This window comes from Littorina saxatilis, linkage group LG8 (genome assembly GCF_037325665.1).
Source record: "Littorina saxatilis isolate snail1 linkage group LG8, US_GU_Lsax_2.0, whole genome shotgun sequence".
Taxonomy (NCBI): Eukaryota; Metazoa; Mollusca; class Gastropoda; order Littorinimorpha; family Littorinidae; genus Littorina; species Littorina saxatilis.
The window spans coordinates 40711674-40726572 of NC_090252.1; the positions used below are offsets into that span (position 1 = coordinate 40711674).

Below are 14899 nucleotides of genomic sequence, written 5' to 3' on the forward strand. Positions count from 1 at the left end.
TTGTCGAGTAATTTTTATAATAACACCACCCACCCACACCCCTCACCCCCACTTGCTCTCTCGGTCTCTATCATTATCTGTCTATCTATATGGGCCACTTGTGTACCCGGTTGTATTTTCACCTACACAATATAACCTTCCCCTTGACGAGACTCAGCCTTGTGTTATGCAAATATGAGGATCGCGTAGAACATGTACATTACGCATCGGATAGACCTAAGCCGCAGTGGTTCGGTGCCAAAATATATCAGCTTCATATACCTTTATCAGAATCTCGTCATAGCTTTATTCTTAAATGCTCTGACTAGGCCAGCTCTGATCTGGTTTTAAAAGATTGCCTGTGATTTGCCTTGCCTGTACACCATTTGTCACTTGGGTCTAGCCACACGGCTGAACGTTATGGTGCTTGAAGTAAGTTACAACTACTTTTCCTTGATTTTTTCTCTTCTGGTATGATTCTTTGCTTATGTTTTTGAGCAGAGGAAAGCCTACACAAAGCACAATATAAAACAGTTCACACATGTATTTATGTGTATAATGGTTTGATATGCTAAGCTACTATCATAGACAGTTGAAAACAGCGAGATTTAATCAATTTCATGTTGATACCAGTCATGAGAGTATTGAGTTTTATTTTTGGTTTGATGTTATTGTTTGGATATCTTTATTAGCAAAGATATTGTAAAAATGTGTGTGTTGTGATGGAGGTGAGTAGGTGGGGGTGCAGATGGAGCTACATGGTTTAACTATTACTACCATGTAAAAGGGAATCGAATTTTGGGTTTCCTATACGAAATGTAGGATCTGATTGACGTTCCCATTTTACAGGTGGCAAGATGACGTTACGGATCTTCAGGTCGGTGGTTCTGTTACTGTTAGTGGTACCCACTGTGTTAGCTGAAGGTACGTTTAATCTGTGTATAATTGCTCGGTGTGTGTAGGGCGGGGGGGAGAGGGAGAGAGAGAGAGAGAGAGAGAGAGAGAGAGAGAGAGAGAAAGAAAGAGAGAGAGAGGGGGAGAAAGAGAGTGAGAGAAAGAGAGAGAGAGAGAGAGAGAGAGAGAGAGCGCGAGAGAGAGAGTGTGAGAGAGAGAGTGTGTGTGTGAATGTGTGTGTGTGTGTGTGTGCGTGTGTATGTGTGTGGTGTGTGTGTGTGTGTGTGTGTGTGTGTTGGTTGTGTGTGTGTGTGTGTGTGTGTGTGTGTGTGTGTGTGTGTGTGTGTGTGTGTGTGTGTGTGTGTGTGTGTTCAATGATTGTTTAAACATTGTACATGTTTTGCACTTCAAATTTCTTTGAACTAGATTGAGCTGTTGCAAGTGCATATGACCTTGGAAAATGTATTCTTGTGATCTATCACGACGCACTAATTAACGGTTACTAGTCTCGGTTTGAATAAATCTGATTTTGTTTCGAATGTAAAATGTAGATTATTTTGTATGTGTACCTTCACTAAGCCCAATAGTTACATAATGTAGTATTTCATTTCCATTGATTTCAGATGACCCAACAAATATCAACTCATGCACAACCCCAGAAACAGTGTTGGAGGGGGAGGCAGCTGCATTGACGTGCACTTACAGCCAAAACGTGGAAAGCGATAAACAGGACTTTTACATCTTCAGATCGCAGAATGACGAAGAGCCAGGTAAGTGAGTGGCTGCTAATGAAAACAATAATATATTTCGACTAATTGTTTTGAAAGAAATTACAAATAGTAAGGCAGCCAGACAGGCTAAAAGTCAGAAACAGTGGCTGGCACAGTTATACGCTCGTATGTGTCAATGCATTGCAGTGCAGTGATTTTTAACATGCTACGAACCATGTGCATATTCACACATTATTTCAAAGAGGTGTCAAATATTATTGTTTAGGTATCACAACATCTCGGAAAGTCAGGTCTTGAGGTATTGCTTACCTGTGTTATGCAATACCTCACCACAGTTGCTGCGTTATCTACTCCTTTTCGTGTCGCAATGCAATGGCAGTTTAATATAACAGTGCCCCTATTGAACAGTGTAAGACTGGTTTTACATTGCAATTATATCTTTGCAATCTGTTTTCACAAAGCGCAGATGACTAGACCATGTAATCTGCATATCATTTTTCATAGAGAACATTTTTGCTAATTGCATTGGCGTTTTGAATAAATTACCTTTATGTGTTCTTCTGCATCATTTATGTACTTGTTGTGGTCATTTTGTTGTGCTGTATACTTGCACAGTAATGAGTCGTATTCAAAGGCATTTAATTCCACCAATATAAATTATTATAAGATAGATGCAACATCAGTATTGTATTGTCTTGTGCTCAAAAGGATGACAAATAAGTTTCTGTTGTTTTCAGTCATAGTGGTAATCTGCGCCTGGGATAAAAGTTATCAGCTGAACTGTGACATCAAGCATGGCAATTACAACGTCACGGTGCATGCCCACAGAGTAATACTGAACATATCATCTGCACAACCTGTTCACGCGGGGAATTACTCGTGCAGCACGCTTCCTCCTGCAACAGACCAACGAATTGAACAATGCAGCTTGGCTGTGCAAGGTATGACATATTCAAAGCATCTTATAGTAGCTATATCTCTTATTTTAGAGATTTAAAGTTTCTGTTGCACAAATATATAAGTACGCTTTAACTAAGCACGATGCATGACAATTGCTTGTTTATTAGCTATTTTGATGACAGTAAAAATAAAACATGAATATAATGATTAAATATATTGACTTTACTTTAGTGATTCTCATTACTCAAAACTTTAAGCTGCATTACAGAGGAAAGTGAAAGAAACCTTGTCCGTTAGTCAACAGATTTGTGAAAATCAACACAACCCTTCCCTTCTTCCTGTAATGTATGCTTTTGTATAATGACACATGTGTTTGTTTGTTTGTTTGTTTGTTCGGTTATCAGCAAAAACGACGACGGACACAATGAGCATAGTCTGTAACAAGGACGTAAGCCAGCCATCAGTAATGTGCATGTTTTCCGAAAGCATAGACGCCACCACAATAGTACTGGAAAGACATGATCTCCTGAACAGCAAACAAGCAGGTAATCCTCTTTCCACCATCACGCATTTAGAACTGCATGATTTAACAATACAAAATGTATGTCCTTGAAAAACAAAACACCAAACAACAAACACAAACAATCAAAACAGGCAAAACAAGCAATCAAGCAAAAAACATTCACACAAACATAATGAACATCACAACACTGGCGTTACTCTCAACTTATTGTCGGCAATGGTATGTTTTGCTTTTGTTGTTGTTGTAAAGAACAATTTGAGTTGTAATTATTTTCTATGTATTTTCAGTGGAAGTGATGCGGTGTGATAAAAGGAGTGAAAGATGTACATCTCCACTAAATGGATATAAAATCACCATCACCGAAAAGCCAGGAAATATCAAAGTATATGGCGTGATGATTCCTCTCGACGCCGCCGACCAAAACCGGCTGTACGTTTGTAAAACTCCGGAAGGCAGTTCTTGCGACATGTGTAAGCTGACAACTGATGAAGGTATTATTTAATTAATTGTTTGTTATTTCATGATTATATTAGTTGATATTTGAGTTTTATTTTGAGCAGTTTCTGTTTTTGTTCTGTGGTCTAATCGTTTTGTAGTTCATCATTTCGTTTTTGTGTTTTGTTTTTGTTGTGTTGCAATCTTTTGAATTCTGCTTTTTTTCTGTCGATCAACCTGTGTGTCTGTGTGTATGTCTTTTGTCGGTCTGGAAGGTTGTCTGTCTGTGTATGTATATGTCGGGTTGTGTTCTGCCATGTTTTGGTTGATTAATATGGGTTTGGTAGAGCTGTGAACAAAAGAATGCTTATCGTTATGATGTTTGCAGTTATTATTGACCAACATGAAATGTTTCCTTGTTTCAGTTCCTCCACAACCGGACACAGATAACAAAATAGTGCAAACGCTGATTGTGCCGCTATATCTAATCTTTGCGGTTATGGTGGTGATCGTGATCATCGTTGTAGTAATTGTGTTGAAAAGGTAAGCTCAGTTTTATTTACAGTCTAATAACTGAATTAGGTAGAAACATGTTGAAGTAAAGTTCAACCAAAAAGCTAGACATTCTTCAATGATTTGAGGATTAACAGAAGTAGGAGACCCTAGCAAATAGTTTATCTACAATGAATGTAACGTTTGTTTAGTCATACATTAAACGTTTCAATAGCATATCATTCTTGTTGTTTGAGCCTAAACGCTAAAACAATCTCAAAATGACATTATCTAAGATAAGGTTATATACATACAATGGCACAAAGTCAAAATGTCCTACCACGAGAAAACGAGCACTTGAATGTACTGTCACACCATGGACATTCCGCTGTTACTTCGTGTGCAATATTCATAATGTTGTTCTTTTTCTCAGATGCAAATTCAAAACCCATCAGGGAAGACCTGTGGAGCCGTTATCTGAACAAGTTCAACTTAACCAAGCATAGCATCCCATGGACAGCGCTCGTGAATGATCACACACGATATCTAAAGCCAACCATGATTATGATGATGATGATGATGATGATGATGATGATGATGATGATGATGATGATGATGATGATGATGATGATGATGATGATGATGATGATGATGATGATGATGACATATACGTTCATATCAACTTAATTTTTATGACGTTTATGTTTTATGTTATGTTACAGTCTTTCGTATTGTGGCTTCGTTTCGCCAACCTTGTGGTTTGCTGAAGTTGTCTTTGTTGCATTAATATGACTTAACAAGTATTAACACCTCTTCGTCAGAAGTGAGACGTGTGCTTGTCTAGATGTAGTAGGTTTGCTCATGCATTTCATAAAATGTATTAAGGTACACACAGATGACAACACACATGAAATACCATAGAAAAGCACTCTCATCCACTGCTGTGTTTCACTGTATGGTTGAAAAACTGCATTGAGACTGTGAAACTCAGCAGCTTGTTGACACAAATTCATATTTCACTTCATAACTTTCGCAACATGCTACGGAATTCGTGCTTGTTACTTTACAAAACTGGAGAAAATTCAACAAAGGTATCACGGATTTTGTCAGATATGTTTGTTTTCATTTCAAAATGAGTTCTATTATCGTAAGATAAGTAAAAGTACCCCAGCTTGTACTTCACTTGAGATTACATCTGTTTCAATGGAAATTAAATCTCTGCAGGTTAAAGAATACGATTTGGACATCCCAAGTTTTACTTCCCACGCAATTGCCATCTAAACAGACTCAAAACAGTTTTGCTGTTTTACTTTATTGAGTTTAGTTTATTCTCTTTTAGCATAGGCTTTTGAACGGCCACCAGATACATGTGTTATTTTGCAATTGCCAAATGTTTTTCTTCAGAAAGTCATTCGCGTGTGTAAACACGTCGTTATTAATGGATCTTGCAGCATAGTTTCGTAAACATTTCGATGATAATGGGTATAGTTGTAATGGCTTTCATGTCATTCGTTTTTTTAAGGAGAAAAGACACACGCTTGTATGGAAATGCACTACATGGTGCTTTGGCTGAGAAGCTTTTAGGTTCAGAAATCTGTTTCCTAAATCTGTGTGAGCTACGTGTTCCTAAAATAATACAAAGTCGAATTAACAGTCCCGCTTCCTTGCAGGATCTGAGGTACCTAAACTTGAAAACTGTTATTGTGTGTGTTTGTTGGTGTTTTTTACCTGTATTTCTAACAAACATAAATGGAAGTAAGCATTTCTAAATATGAAAACACTAAAGCAAGATAATCTTGTTTAAAAAAACAAACCAACATAACAGAATAATATGTTTACAAAAACACGTACAACAGGGTCAGTATTAACTCAAAATGTGTATAAATACATTTGTAAATACAATTGGAATGGCTGTGTGTGTGACAAGGCATTTCTCTTGCTGGCGGGTTGAATGAGAGAAAGAGAGAGAGAGGGAAAGAGAGAAAGAGAGAGAGAGGGAGAGAGAGAATTTGTGAGTATCTGCTTACAAAAAATAAATATGAATGCATTATTGTATCCTTTTATGCACGTGTTTGCTTGTCTGTCTGTCTGTCTATATGTATGTCTAGGCCTGTCTTTTGGTCTGTCTTTCTGCCTCTCTATACACTTTCCTTTCTGCCTGTCTGTCAGACTGTCTGCCTCAGTGTTAACAGAGGAAAATCAGTTATGAGTATAGGCAAACTCGTCTTCCCTGCCAAGTGTATTTGGCAGTCATTCAACTCTTGGACACATTATATATAGACTTGACAGTAGTCCAATGTTTCTGTGCTGGAAAGAACACATTTTACTAATGCAGTAACGGCGTCGGTGTTTATGCAAACGACTTTGGGAAGTACACACAGCGCTCATTATACACTTACTTTTCATTTTTTACTCGGGTATGGCTCGTGACAGTCTCACTTACACGTCAGCTAATGTGCACACACACACACACACACATACACACACAAACACACACACACACATACACACACACACACACATACACACACACACACACAAACACACACACACACACACATACACATACACACACATATCATCCCCATTCCCATTAAAACCTCATCTGATACGCGTGCTACGAGACAAAAAGTAAAACAATACGGCAAGAACAAGCAATCACATTTGCTACCATTTCAAAAACGTAACATACAAAAGACCACCCTACCCCCCCCCCCCCAAAAAACACACACAAAAAAAACTTACACCAACAGCAAAAAAAGCAAGCAGAAACAACTGGACGACAAACAAACATGGAAATAATCAAACATACAAACACACATACACGTGCGCACACACACACACACACACACACACACACATACACACACACACACACACACACACACACACACACACACACACACACACGCACATACACGCACACATACATACACACACACACAAAAACATTACACACACACACACACACACACACACACACACACACACTCTCTCTCACACACACACACAACGTTTTACTTTCGCTTCCCTGTTAAGGATTCAAAAAAACACTCGTGTTCATATACATGTTATCACGGACAGGATATGTGTCAAGTGCACGTTGATTTTCTTTTTAGCGGCGTACCTTACCCAATACAAAGTGGACGACTTTATATCAACAGCATAATTATGTAATGGTCTGGCTTACCTAAGTTCCTTTTTACTTCTATCCGGCTGCTTGGATGTCTACACATAAATCGCATTTCATATATTTTTTGCTTTTGACAAACAATCATTGTACTGTTTTGTTTTATTAAACGTTTTTTCATTGGTTTTATTCTACCACACGTGATATTAGTATATCTCCTTCCATTAAAGTCTCATGACATTTAAATCAATGGTATTTTGTTCCTGTCATCAGAGAGGAGGCAACCTAATGCTTCGCTCAAACGTGGACATGTATTCGTTTGGCACTTGATCAGAAAACCTTCATGTTTTTTCTGTGTTGTTTGTCTAATAACTCTGACTGGACACAGATTTGAATGCACACATTTGCTAGTTACTGCGAACATTTTCTTTCTCATTTATATATCTTGGCTTTTTACTTTAGAACGTTGATTGTAGTCATTGGTTTGTATTCACAAGTAGTCTTCAATAGCAGCCATACAGTGTTCTACGATCTTATACAAAACTGGATTTCTACCCACTCCAACCCACCTTTTGAAGTACAAGGGCGAAACGTTTAGGATGTTAGCAAATATCGTAACAAGTAAACAACAGTGTATTTTATTATCAGAGAGAGATACATCAAGTGGATATGACTCGAACTCAAATTCAGGTACACACGACTCTCAGTATATAAAAAACAGCCTGTTTACTCTCTGTTATCCAACACATGTATTTCAGGACAGGTGAACTCACAAGGCCTAATCCAACATGACATATAGATGTCATTCTATTTAAAACTTCTATGTATGAAGGCAATAAGGGGAATTTCCACAATGGGCAAGGAAGACCAAGTTACCTTTCGGGTATGTATGTATGTGTGGAGTACCCCGAAATCCAGGTGAGGGTAAGCATTATTCACATATTGGTTCCATGACGCAAACACCCAGTCAAAAGCAAAAGGGCTTGAGCCGAACAACCCTGGCCCCTTGCCAGCAATGACTACCCTTCCCCTCATCATTCATGAGTAGATTCAATATTGCCGTGCATATATCATTATCGTATACCTCAGTGCAGCGCAGTACCCAACAGTGACAAGACGTACCTTCCTTCGGCGCGCAATGCAACGTTTCAAGGCAAGATGAGCTTTATTAACAATATTATCTTGTACATAATACTGTACATACATTATTTACTATCATGGTCTGTAAACATCTGTTTCGTCAAATTGTGTTTGCAGTAATGCTACTTAGTGTCAGAAGAACTTTTTCTGTCTAAATGTAATGTTCAAAATGGCGTACCAATCATATTTATTTACTCTTTCAGCAACGATTTGTGTAACGTTCGTCTTTAACAAAGACCAATTGACCAATTCGACATACGTGATATATTGTTTTTGTTTGGTTCTAATACAGTACTGTATACCTTTGTGCGATGTACATGTTGATAGTTACTGTTTATAATGTCAAAAGAGATATCCAAGGCACACAAGTGATTACTGGATTTGACGATGTGTGCAGAGTCAAAGATGAAGATACTGTACTGTTCTGTTGTACTTTCTGCGTTGTGTCTGACTGCTACAGGAAGGCCGGGTTCAGGTAGGTGTACGTTACTACCAAAATATTATGTTGCTCTTTCAGTATCTTTGTCAGTGTTGGTCTCTCATTGTGCTTTAATTTCTCATCAGATTTCTTTTTCTCTGTGTCAGTTTCGGTTTTGGTCCCCCTCTCACCTTGCCCCATTCTCTGTCTGTCTGACTGTCTTTGTTTCTGTCTTTTTTTTTTCAGTTCGCATACCTTTAGAATAACATTCCAGTGAAAGCATTTGGCTTGGCTAATTAAAGAATACAGTTATATTTACATTGACATACTTTGTTTATTACAGGAGACAATCCCATAACATGTAAGACTTCAGGAACTGTACTGGAGCGCACTGCAGCTGAAGTCACCTGTGACTTTCATAGTACCTTTGACAATGCAAATGCTACTTTCTACGTATACAGACAAACTTCGAACGAACCAGGTATGTACGTATGTGTGTTGTTTGTGCTTAAATGGTAATGGCTGTGATAAAAGATATCGATCCAATCAGTGATAACATTCATTGATCATATGTAACGGTGTGACTATTCAATTTGCAGTGATCATAACAATATGCAGCTGGAACAATGGTGACCCACAATGTCGGTTGGTGGACGATTTTACCCTGAAAACGGCTAGCGCTGACGGCAGAGTTACATTTGAGGTCCAATCAGCACTACAGAAACACTCCGGTCACTACATTTGCAAGACCCTACCTGCCGATGAGGCGAACGCTGTCGGCTGCACCCTATCTGTGCAAAGTAAATAATTTGTATTGTGTTTAAATATGGTGTTGTTTCGTTTATGTTTGTTTTAGCGTTGTATTGTATTCTACAGTTACTGTCTACAATGCACTTAGAGCATATTTTGATTCAACTATAAGCTTATACTGGTAATCAAAAAGCACAATACATACAACATGTTCTTGTTCTTATGTTGTTGTTGTTGTTTATTGTTGTTGTTGTTGTTGTTGTTGTTGTTGTTGTTGTTGTTGTTGTTGTTGTTGTTGTCGTCGTCGTCTTTGTTGTTTTTGGTTTTGTTTGTGATGGTAGTGGTGCTTGTGCTTGTGTGTGTTTTTGTGTGTATTTTCCCCTGTGACGAGCTTGCTCTACTCTTAGTATAATCCTCTTTCCTTTGATCACCGGGACAGCACCACTTATCCCTGCATAAAAATGGAAAGAGAAAGCCAAGAGGAAATAGAGACACATTTTCATGTACATGACCTTATAAATATCGATAGATTTGTTGTAGTCACTTAATAATTGCTGGTTGCAGAAAATGAAGAATTCGGAGACAACCCCGTTTCTTGCCATATTAGTTCGCCCGTATTGCTGGGCGACCAGGCCTCACTTTTCTGCATGTTTCCAAAAACCATCGGCATGACTGGTGTCACGCTGGAAAAATACTGTGGTCCTGAAGGAGCCTGCAAAGGTATAATAGCATTGATTGATCAATACATTCAGTAATTCTTACTGGCATTAATTCTTAAGTTTTATTCATTTATTGTGATATTAATGTATAACTGTGTGCTTGAACGAATGAAAACATGAATTAATTGGTTCATGGATTTATTGTTTTATCTATCGATTCATGTATACATGTATTTGCTATTAGTTGTAGATGTGTATTTATTCATTTATTTATTCATTCATTTATTACTTATTGTTGTAATACATTTATTTCTTTATGTGTTTATTAATTACTGTATGTTTGTAATTGTTGAATCATATGTATGTATCTATATATTTGTTTAATTATTTGTTTGTAATTCATGTATATACTCATATTTATGCAATCATATATTTACTTATCCATTTATGTCTGTTGGTTTGTGAAATAGAGGAAGCACAAATGAGAACTGTTTGCAAACCATCCGACTTACTTAAACAAATTAAACTAATATACACAGACACCATGTAGATGTTTGAAAGATAGACACAACCTACAAACTACAACAACAAACATAGAACCACAAACTGTTCCATCCTTTGACAGTCTAAAATAAAATGGAGGCTAATTTGCGGTATGGTATATTTCAGAAGAAATCGTGCGCTGTGAAAAAGACAAGCCCTGCAGTGTGCAAAAGGAAGGATACCAAGTTGACCACAAAACTAAGTCCTACCTGAGGGTCAGCATTCCTCACACCACTGCCGACAGTGCTGGCATCTACCTGTGCAGATCCACTGCCATCACTCAAGAAAGTGGCACATGCTCACTTGAACTGAAACACGGTATGGTGTCATATTTCTTTGTTTTCCGTTTCACACGATTTTAGATTAACATCTAACAGAACAGATATGAACTCAATTGCAAGATATCCAAAAAGCCCACAGTTTGATGTTCAAAAATCATCAGACTATTCAGCAATATTAATGACATTTTGGTGGTTATTATTTAACAAACGATTTAATAAAACTTTTAATTCGCTCAAATATGTTTCAATTCTAGCAGGGGCGGACGAGGGGGGGTGGCACGTGCCCCTCCCCCCCCCCCCCGAAAAAAAAGAGAAAAAAAAAGAAGAAGAAAAAAAAAAAGATTTTTCTATGCTGATTCTATGACCATTTCTAAGTTCAAATGGCACCAGATGGCACCATTTTGCTTCTTTAGGCAATTTTTTTTCCGGGGGGGCATGCCCCCGGACCCCGCTAGCAAATTCGGGCGCTTCGCGCCCATCACATTCACTTTCGATTCAAAGTGCCCCCCCCCCTTACAAAGCAACTGATCCGCCCCTGTCTAGTAATATATTCTTATGCTTGTATATCACAGCGAGCAGCACAAAGACCTGGGCCTTGAAAGAGCTCACCCTGCCCCTATACGGCATCCTCGCATGTTTCATTCTTCTGGTTCTTCTGGGTGCTGCAGCTTTCTTTCAACGGTAAATTATGTGCAAACACACCAACTGGCCACACCCGGATTTACCCAATTGGTTTACACGTTTACATACACAGACATACAGGCAGATATACAAACACCCCCCCCCCCCCCCACATACACACATACACACACACACACACACCACACCACTTACACAACATACCCGCGCGTGTGCCCATGCACGCACGCATGCACGTACGCACGCTCTTTCTCTATCCCCTATTTATCACTCTCAATCACACAAACACACACACACACACACGTACCTAAAGTGTGGATGGTTACCTAAGAGGCGGCACTGGGTGTAGTGCCTTTCTAGTGCACTTGCACTACAACAGCACTGGGTGCAGTACTCGCTCCGGCATCGAAGAATTTTGCACTAAAAAATGCACAAAATTTGACCTATTTCGTCGCCTATAGAGGACGGAAAGAATGTCATTTTGAACATTGTTATGACATTCTTTCCGTCAAAAAAGTCAATTTAACGGTGTTAAATGAAGCGACCATCCACACAATTAGGTTGCCATCCAGAGTTTAGGTTGCCATCCACGTGTGGATGGTTGCCTTATGGTGATTTAGGCAACCAAACCTGTGGAAACGGGGGTACACACACACACACACACACACACACGCACACACACTCACACTCACACACACTCACACATACACACTCACACTCACATACACTCACACATACACTCACACACACAAACAGACAAACACACACAGGCAAACGAAAGAGCGAATAAGCAAACAGCAGTACAGTAGAGAAAGAAACATATATAGTTTTTGAATGTGTTTCATTACAGCCTGCTTTTATTGTTATGCAGGTACAATAAGAATGCACGCAAGTGAAGCCGGGACAGCGAAGAACCCCAAATGAATGCCAAGCAAAGCCTTCCGAAATAATTGTCATCGTCTTGACCTGCATCATCTCTCTTTTGTAGCTTGTATTGTATGACATTATAGTTCTGGTAAAGATGTACACAGACACACACACACACACACACACACACACACACACACACACACACACACGTACCTAAAGTGTGGATGGTTACCTAAGAGGCGGCACTGGGTGTAGTGCCTTTCTAGTGCACTTGCACTACAACAGCACTGGGTGCAGTACTCGCTCCGGCATCGAAGAATTTTGCACTAAAAAATGCACAAAATTTGACCTATTTCGTCGCCTATAGAGGACGGAAAGAATGTCATTTTGAACATTGTTATGACATTCTTTCCGTCAAAAAAGTCAATTTAACGGTGTTAAATGAAGCGACCATCCACACAATTAGGTTGCCATCCAGAGTTTAGGTTGCCATCCACGTGTGGATGGTTGCCTTATGGTGATTTAGGCAACCAAACCTGTGGAAACGGGGGTACACACACACACACACACACACACATACACACACAAACGCACATACACACACACACACACACACACACACACGCACACACACACGCACACACACACACACACACACACACACACACACACACACACACACACACACACACTCTAGCAGACACAGCGCGCTGATATATTTATACAATACTTTATTCGTCCATGAAATCTATGGTTTGCTTGGCGACATGCATTCTTTGGGGGTGTCTCAAAAGCGCTGGGTATGTCGTTTATTGGATATAATGACGTCAACAGCATTTAATGTGGTCTTACTGCCTATCCTTTTTAAAACACATACGAGGCAGTGTCGAGCGACAAAACACTAAAGTACTAACGTGCCCAACATTTTTGAGACAGCCCTTGTAAAAACATAGATTTCAATAAAGGCGAATAAAGCAAGCTACACACACACACACACACACACACACATACACACACACACACATACACATACACACACACACACACACACACACACACACACACACACACACACACACATGTTATGTTAACACATAGACACACGCACACGCAAGAGCTCACATTCCGAGAAGAAAAAAACCCACACACAAAACCACCAAGCCCTCGAGCATCTTAGAAGAGTAAAATTCAAGACTACTTATTCGTTTTAAGCATGTTGTTTTCTGACTGAGACTTAGGCGATGATTTTTCTTCAAAATATGTAACATTTGTATCGTCTACGCAGTGTCAAAAAAGAAGCGACCAAAATGTTTCTGAAAAGGATCACACCTGTTTTCGCAGACATTTTCTTTTAACATGGTTTTGACCCACGGGACTTCCATTTGGAAACATATTACTGCAACAACAGCATTGGGTGTTCTTATCATGCATTATCATAGTGCATAATTATGATGTCAAAAAGGCTTGTCAATATTGTCCATGTTTGTTGTTCACACAAAAACAACGCCCAGACAGTAACGTATATGACGTTTTTGTGCGTATTTATTTCTATCAGGGCTAGGAGCTTCAAGTAATGGAAATGTATTGATGTGCCTCAGTTAGCTTACAACCGACAAGATCAGGGTTGAGAACAATTTAGATTTTGCATCTGTTTTGCATTAGCTACAGGAAACTAGGACAATAGAGAACTGATACGGTCGCTTCTTATTGACAACGAGCGTCTCTTGTAGATATGGACTATTAACAGATTATGATGAAGAGTAAATTGGGTAAATAGCGTACTTATAGCATATGATAGCAGGGTTGTACAATAGCATGAACATATAAACACTTCTATTAATTTTATTTGAGCGTTTCTTTTGTTCAATGACATTATTTCATAATTTTATTTGTTATGTTTGTGTTTCCTTTGACGGGTTATAGCCTAAAAGTCCTTTGAGGCTCAAGGAAACAAGTAAAACACTTGTAAGGAAGCGTTTGTAATGGTGTTGAAATAAGCGTGACATTAACGTGGGTATCCTTAGGGTTTGAGAGTGTTTTTAAAGGGCCAAATCTAAAAACAAAGAGAAAAACATTTGCCGGATTTACTTCAATGTCCTGATGTCAAACGAGGGTACTCCCTGCACTTTAGATGCATGTATTTTTGCCACCCTATTGTTATCCAGTCGCATTCTTAACACAATTATCTGTGTAAAATAGCAGGTATATTTTTAGTACGTACAAACGTGTTGTTTCATGTTATACATGTTCCTTGTAAAGCAGATACAACTACTTTTTTAAAAATTTATTTGTATTTTGTTGTTGCATGGTTTGATTTGGAATTTGTCAAATGAGTTTTATTTGTATACCTAATACTATCTATTGTGGCAAATATCAACTTGTTTTATTGCACTTGCGTTTTGCACAGGGAGTACCCGTAAATACTGATAACGTAAAAATGGTATGTGTCAGTTAGATTGTAAAGACACATGAACAGCGTGAACACAAACTACCGCACTCACTGACTTTGATTAGA

At 38.7% G+C, this 14899-nt stretch overlaps 2 protein-coding genes and 2 long non-coding RNA genes across 4 annotated transcripts in view; 3 read left to right on the forward strand and 1 right to left on the reverse strand.

Moving 5' to 3' along the window:
• The window catches only part of LOC138973551 (uncharacterized), a 495333-nt gene that overhangs the window by 345215 nt on the left and 135219 nt on the right, over nt 1-14899 (reverse strand). The gene's annotated exons all lie outside the window — the stretch shown is intronic.
• Nucleotides 256-3555, forward strand: LOC138973533 (uncharacterized). Its single transcript, XM_070346252.1, has 6 exons — nt 256-411; nt 829-903; nt 1497-1643; nt 2342-2545; nt 2909-3049; nt 3315-3555. Exons 2-6 carry the CDS (start codon nt 837-839, stop codon nt 3527-3529), a joined length of 774 nt encoding a protein of 257 aa, XP_070202353.1. The 5' UTR covers nt 256-411; nt 829-836; the 3' UTR covers nt 3530-3555.
• Nucleotides 3772-6004, forward strand: LOC138973534 (uncharacterized). Its single transcript, XR_011458055.1, has 2 exons — nt 3772-4005; nt 4388-6004. It is a non-coding gene; the product is annotated as an uncharacterized lncRNA (long non-coding RNA).
• LOC138973545 (uncharacterized) overlaps nt 8101-14899 on the forward strand; it is a gene marked incomplete in the record, with an annotated part of 147938 nt that continues 141139 nt past the window's right edge. Inside the window, 4 exon segments of the mRNA XM_070346264.1 lie at nt 8101-8237; nt 8622-8699; nt 8986-9123; nt 9242-9442. Of these exon segments, the coding sequence (XP_070202365.1) occupies nt 8630-8699; nt 8986-9123; nt 9242-9442 (409 nt within the window).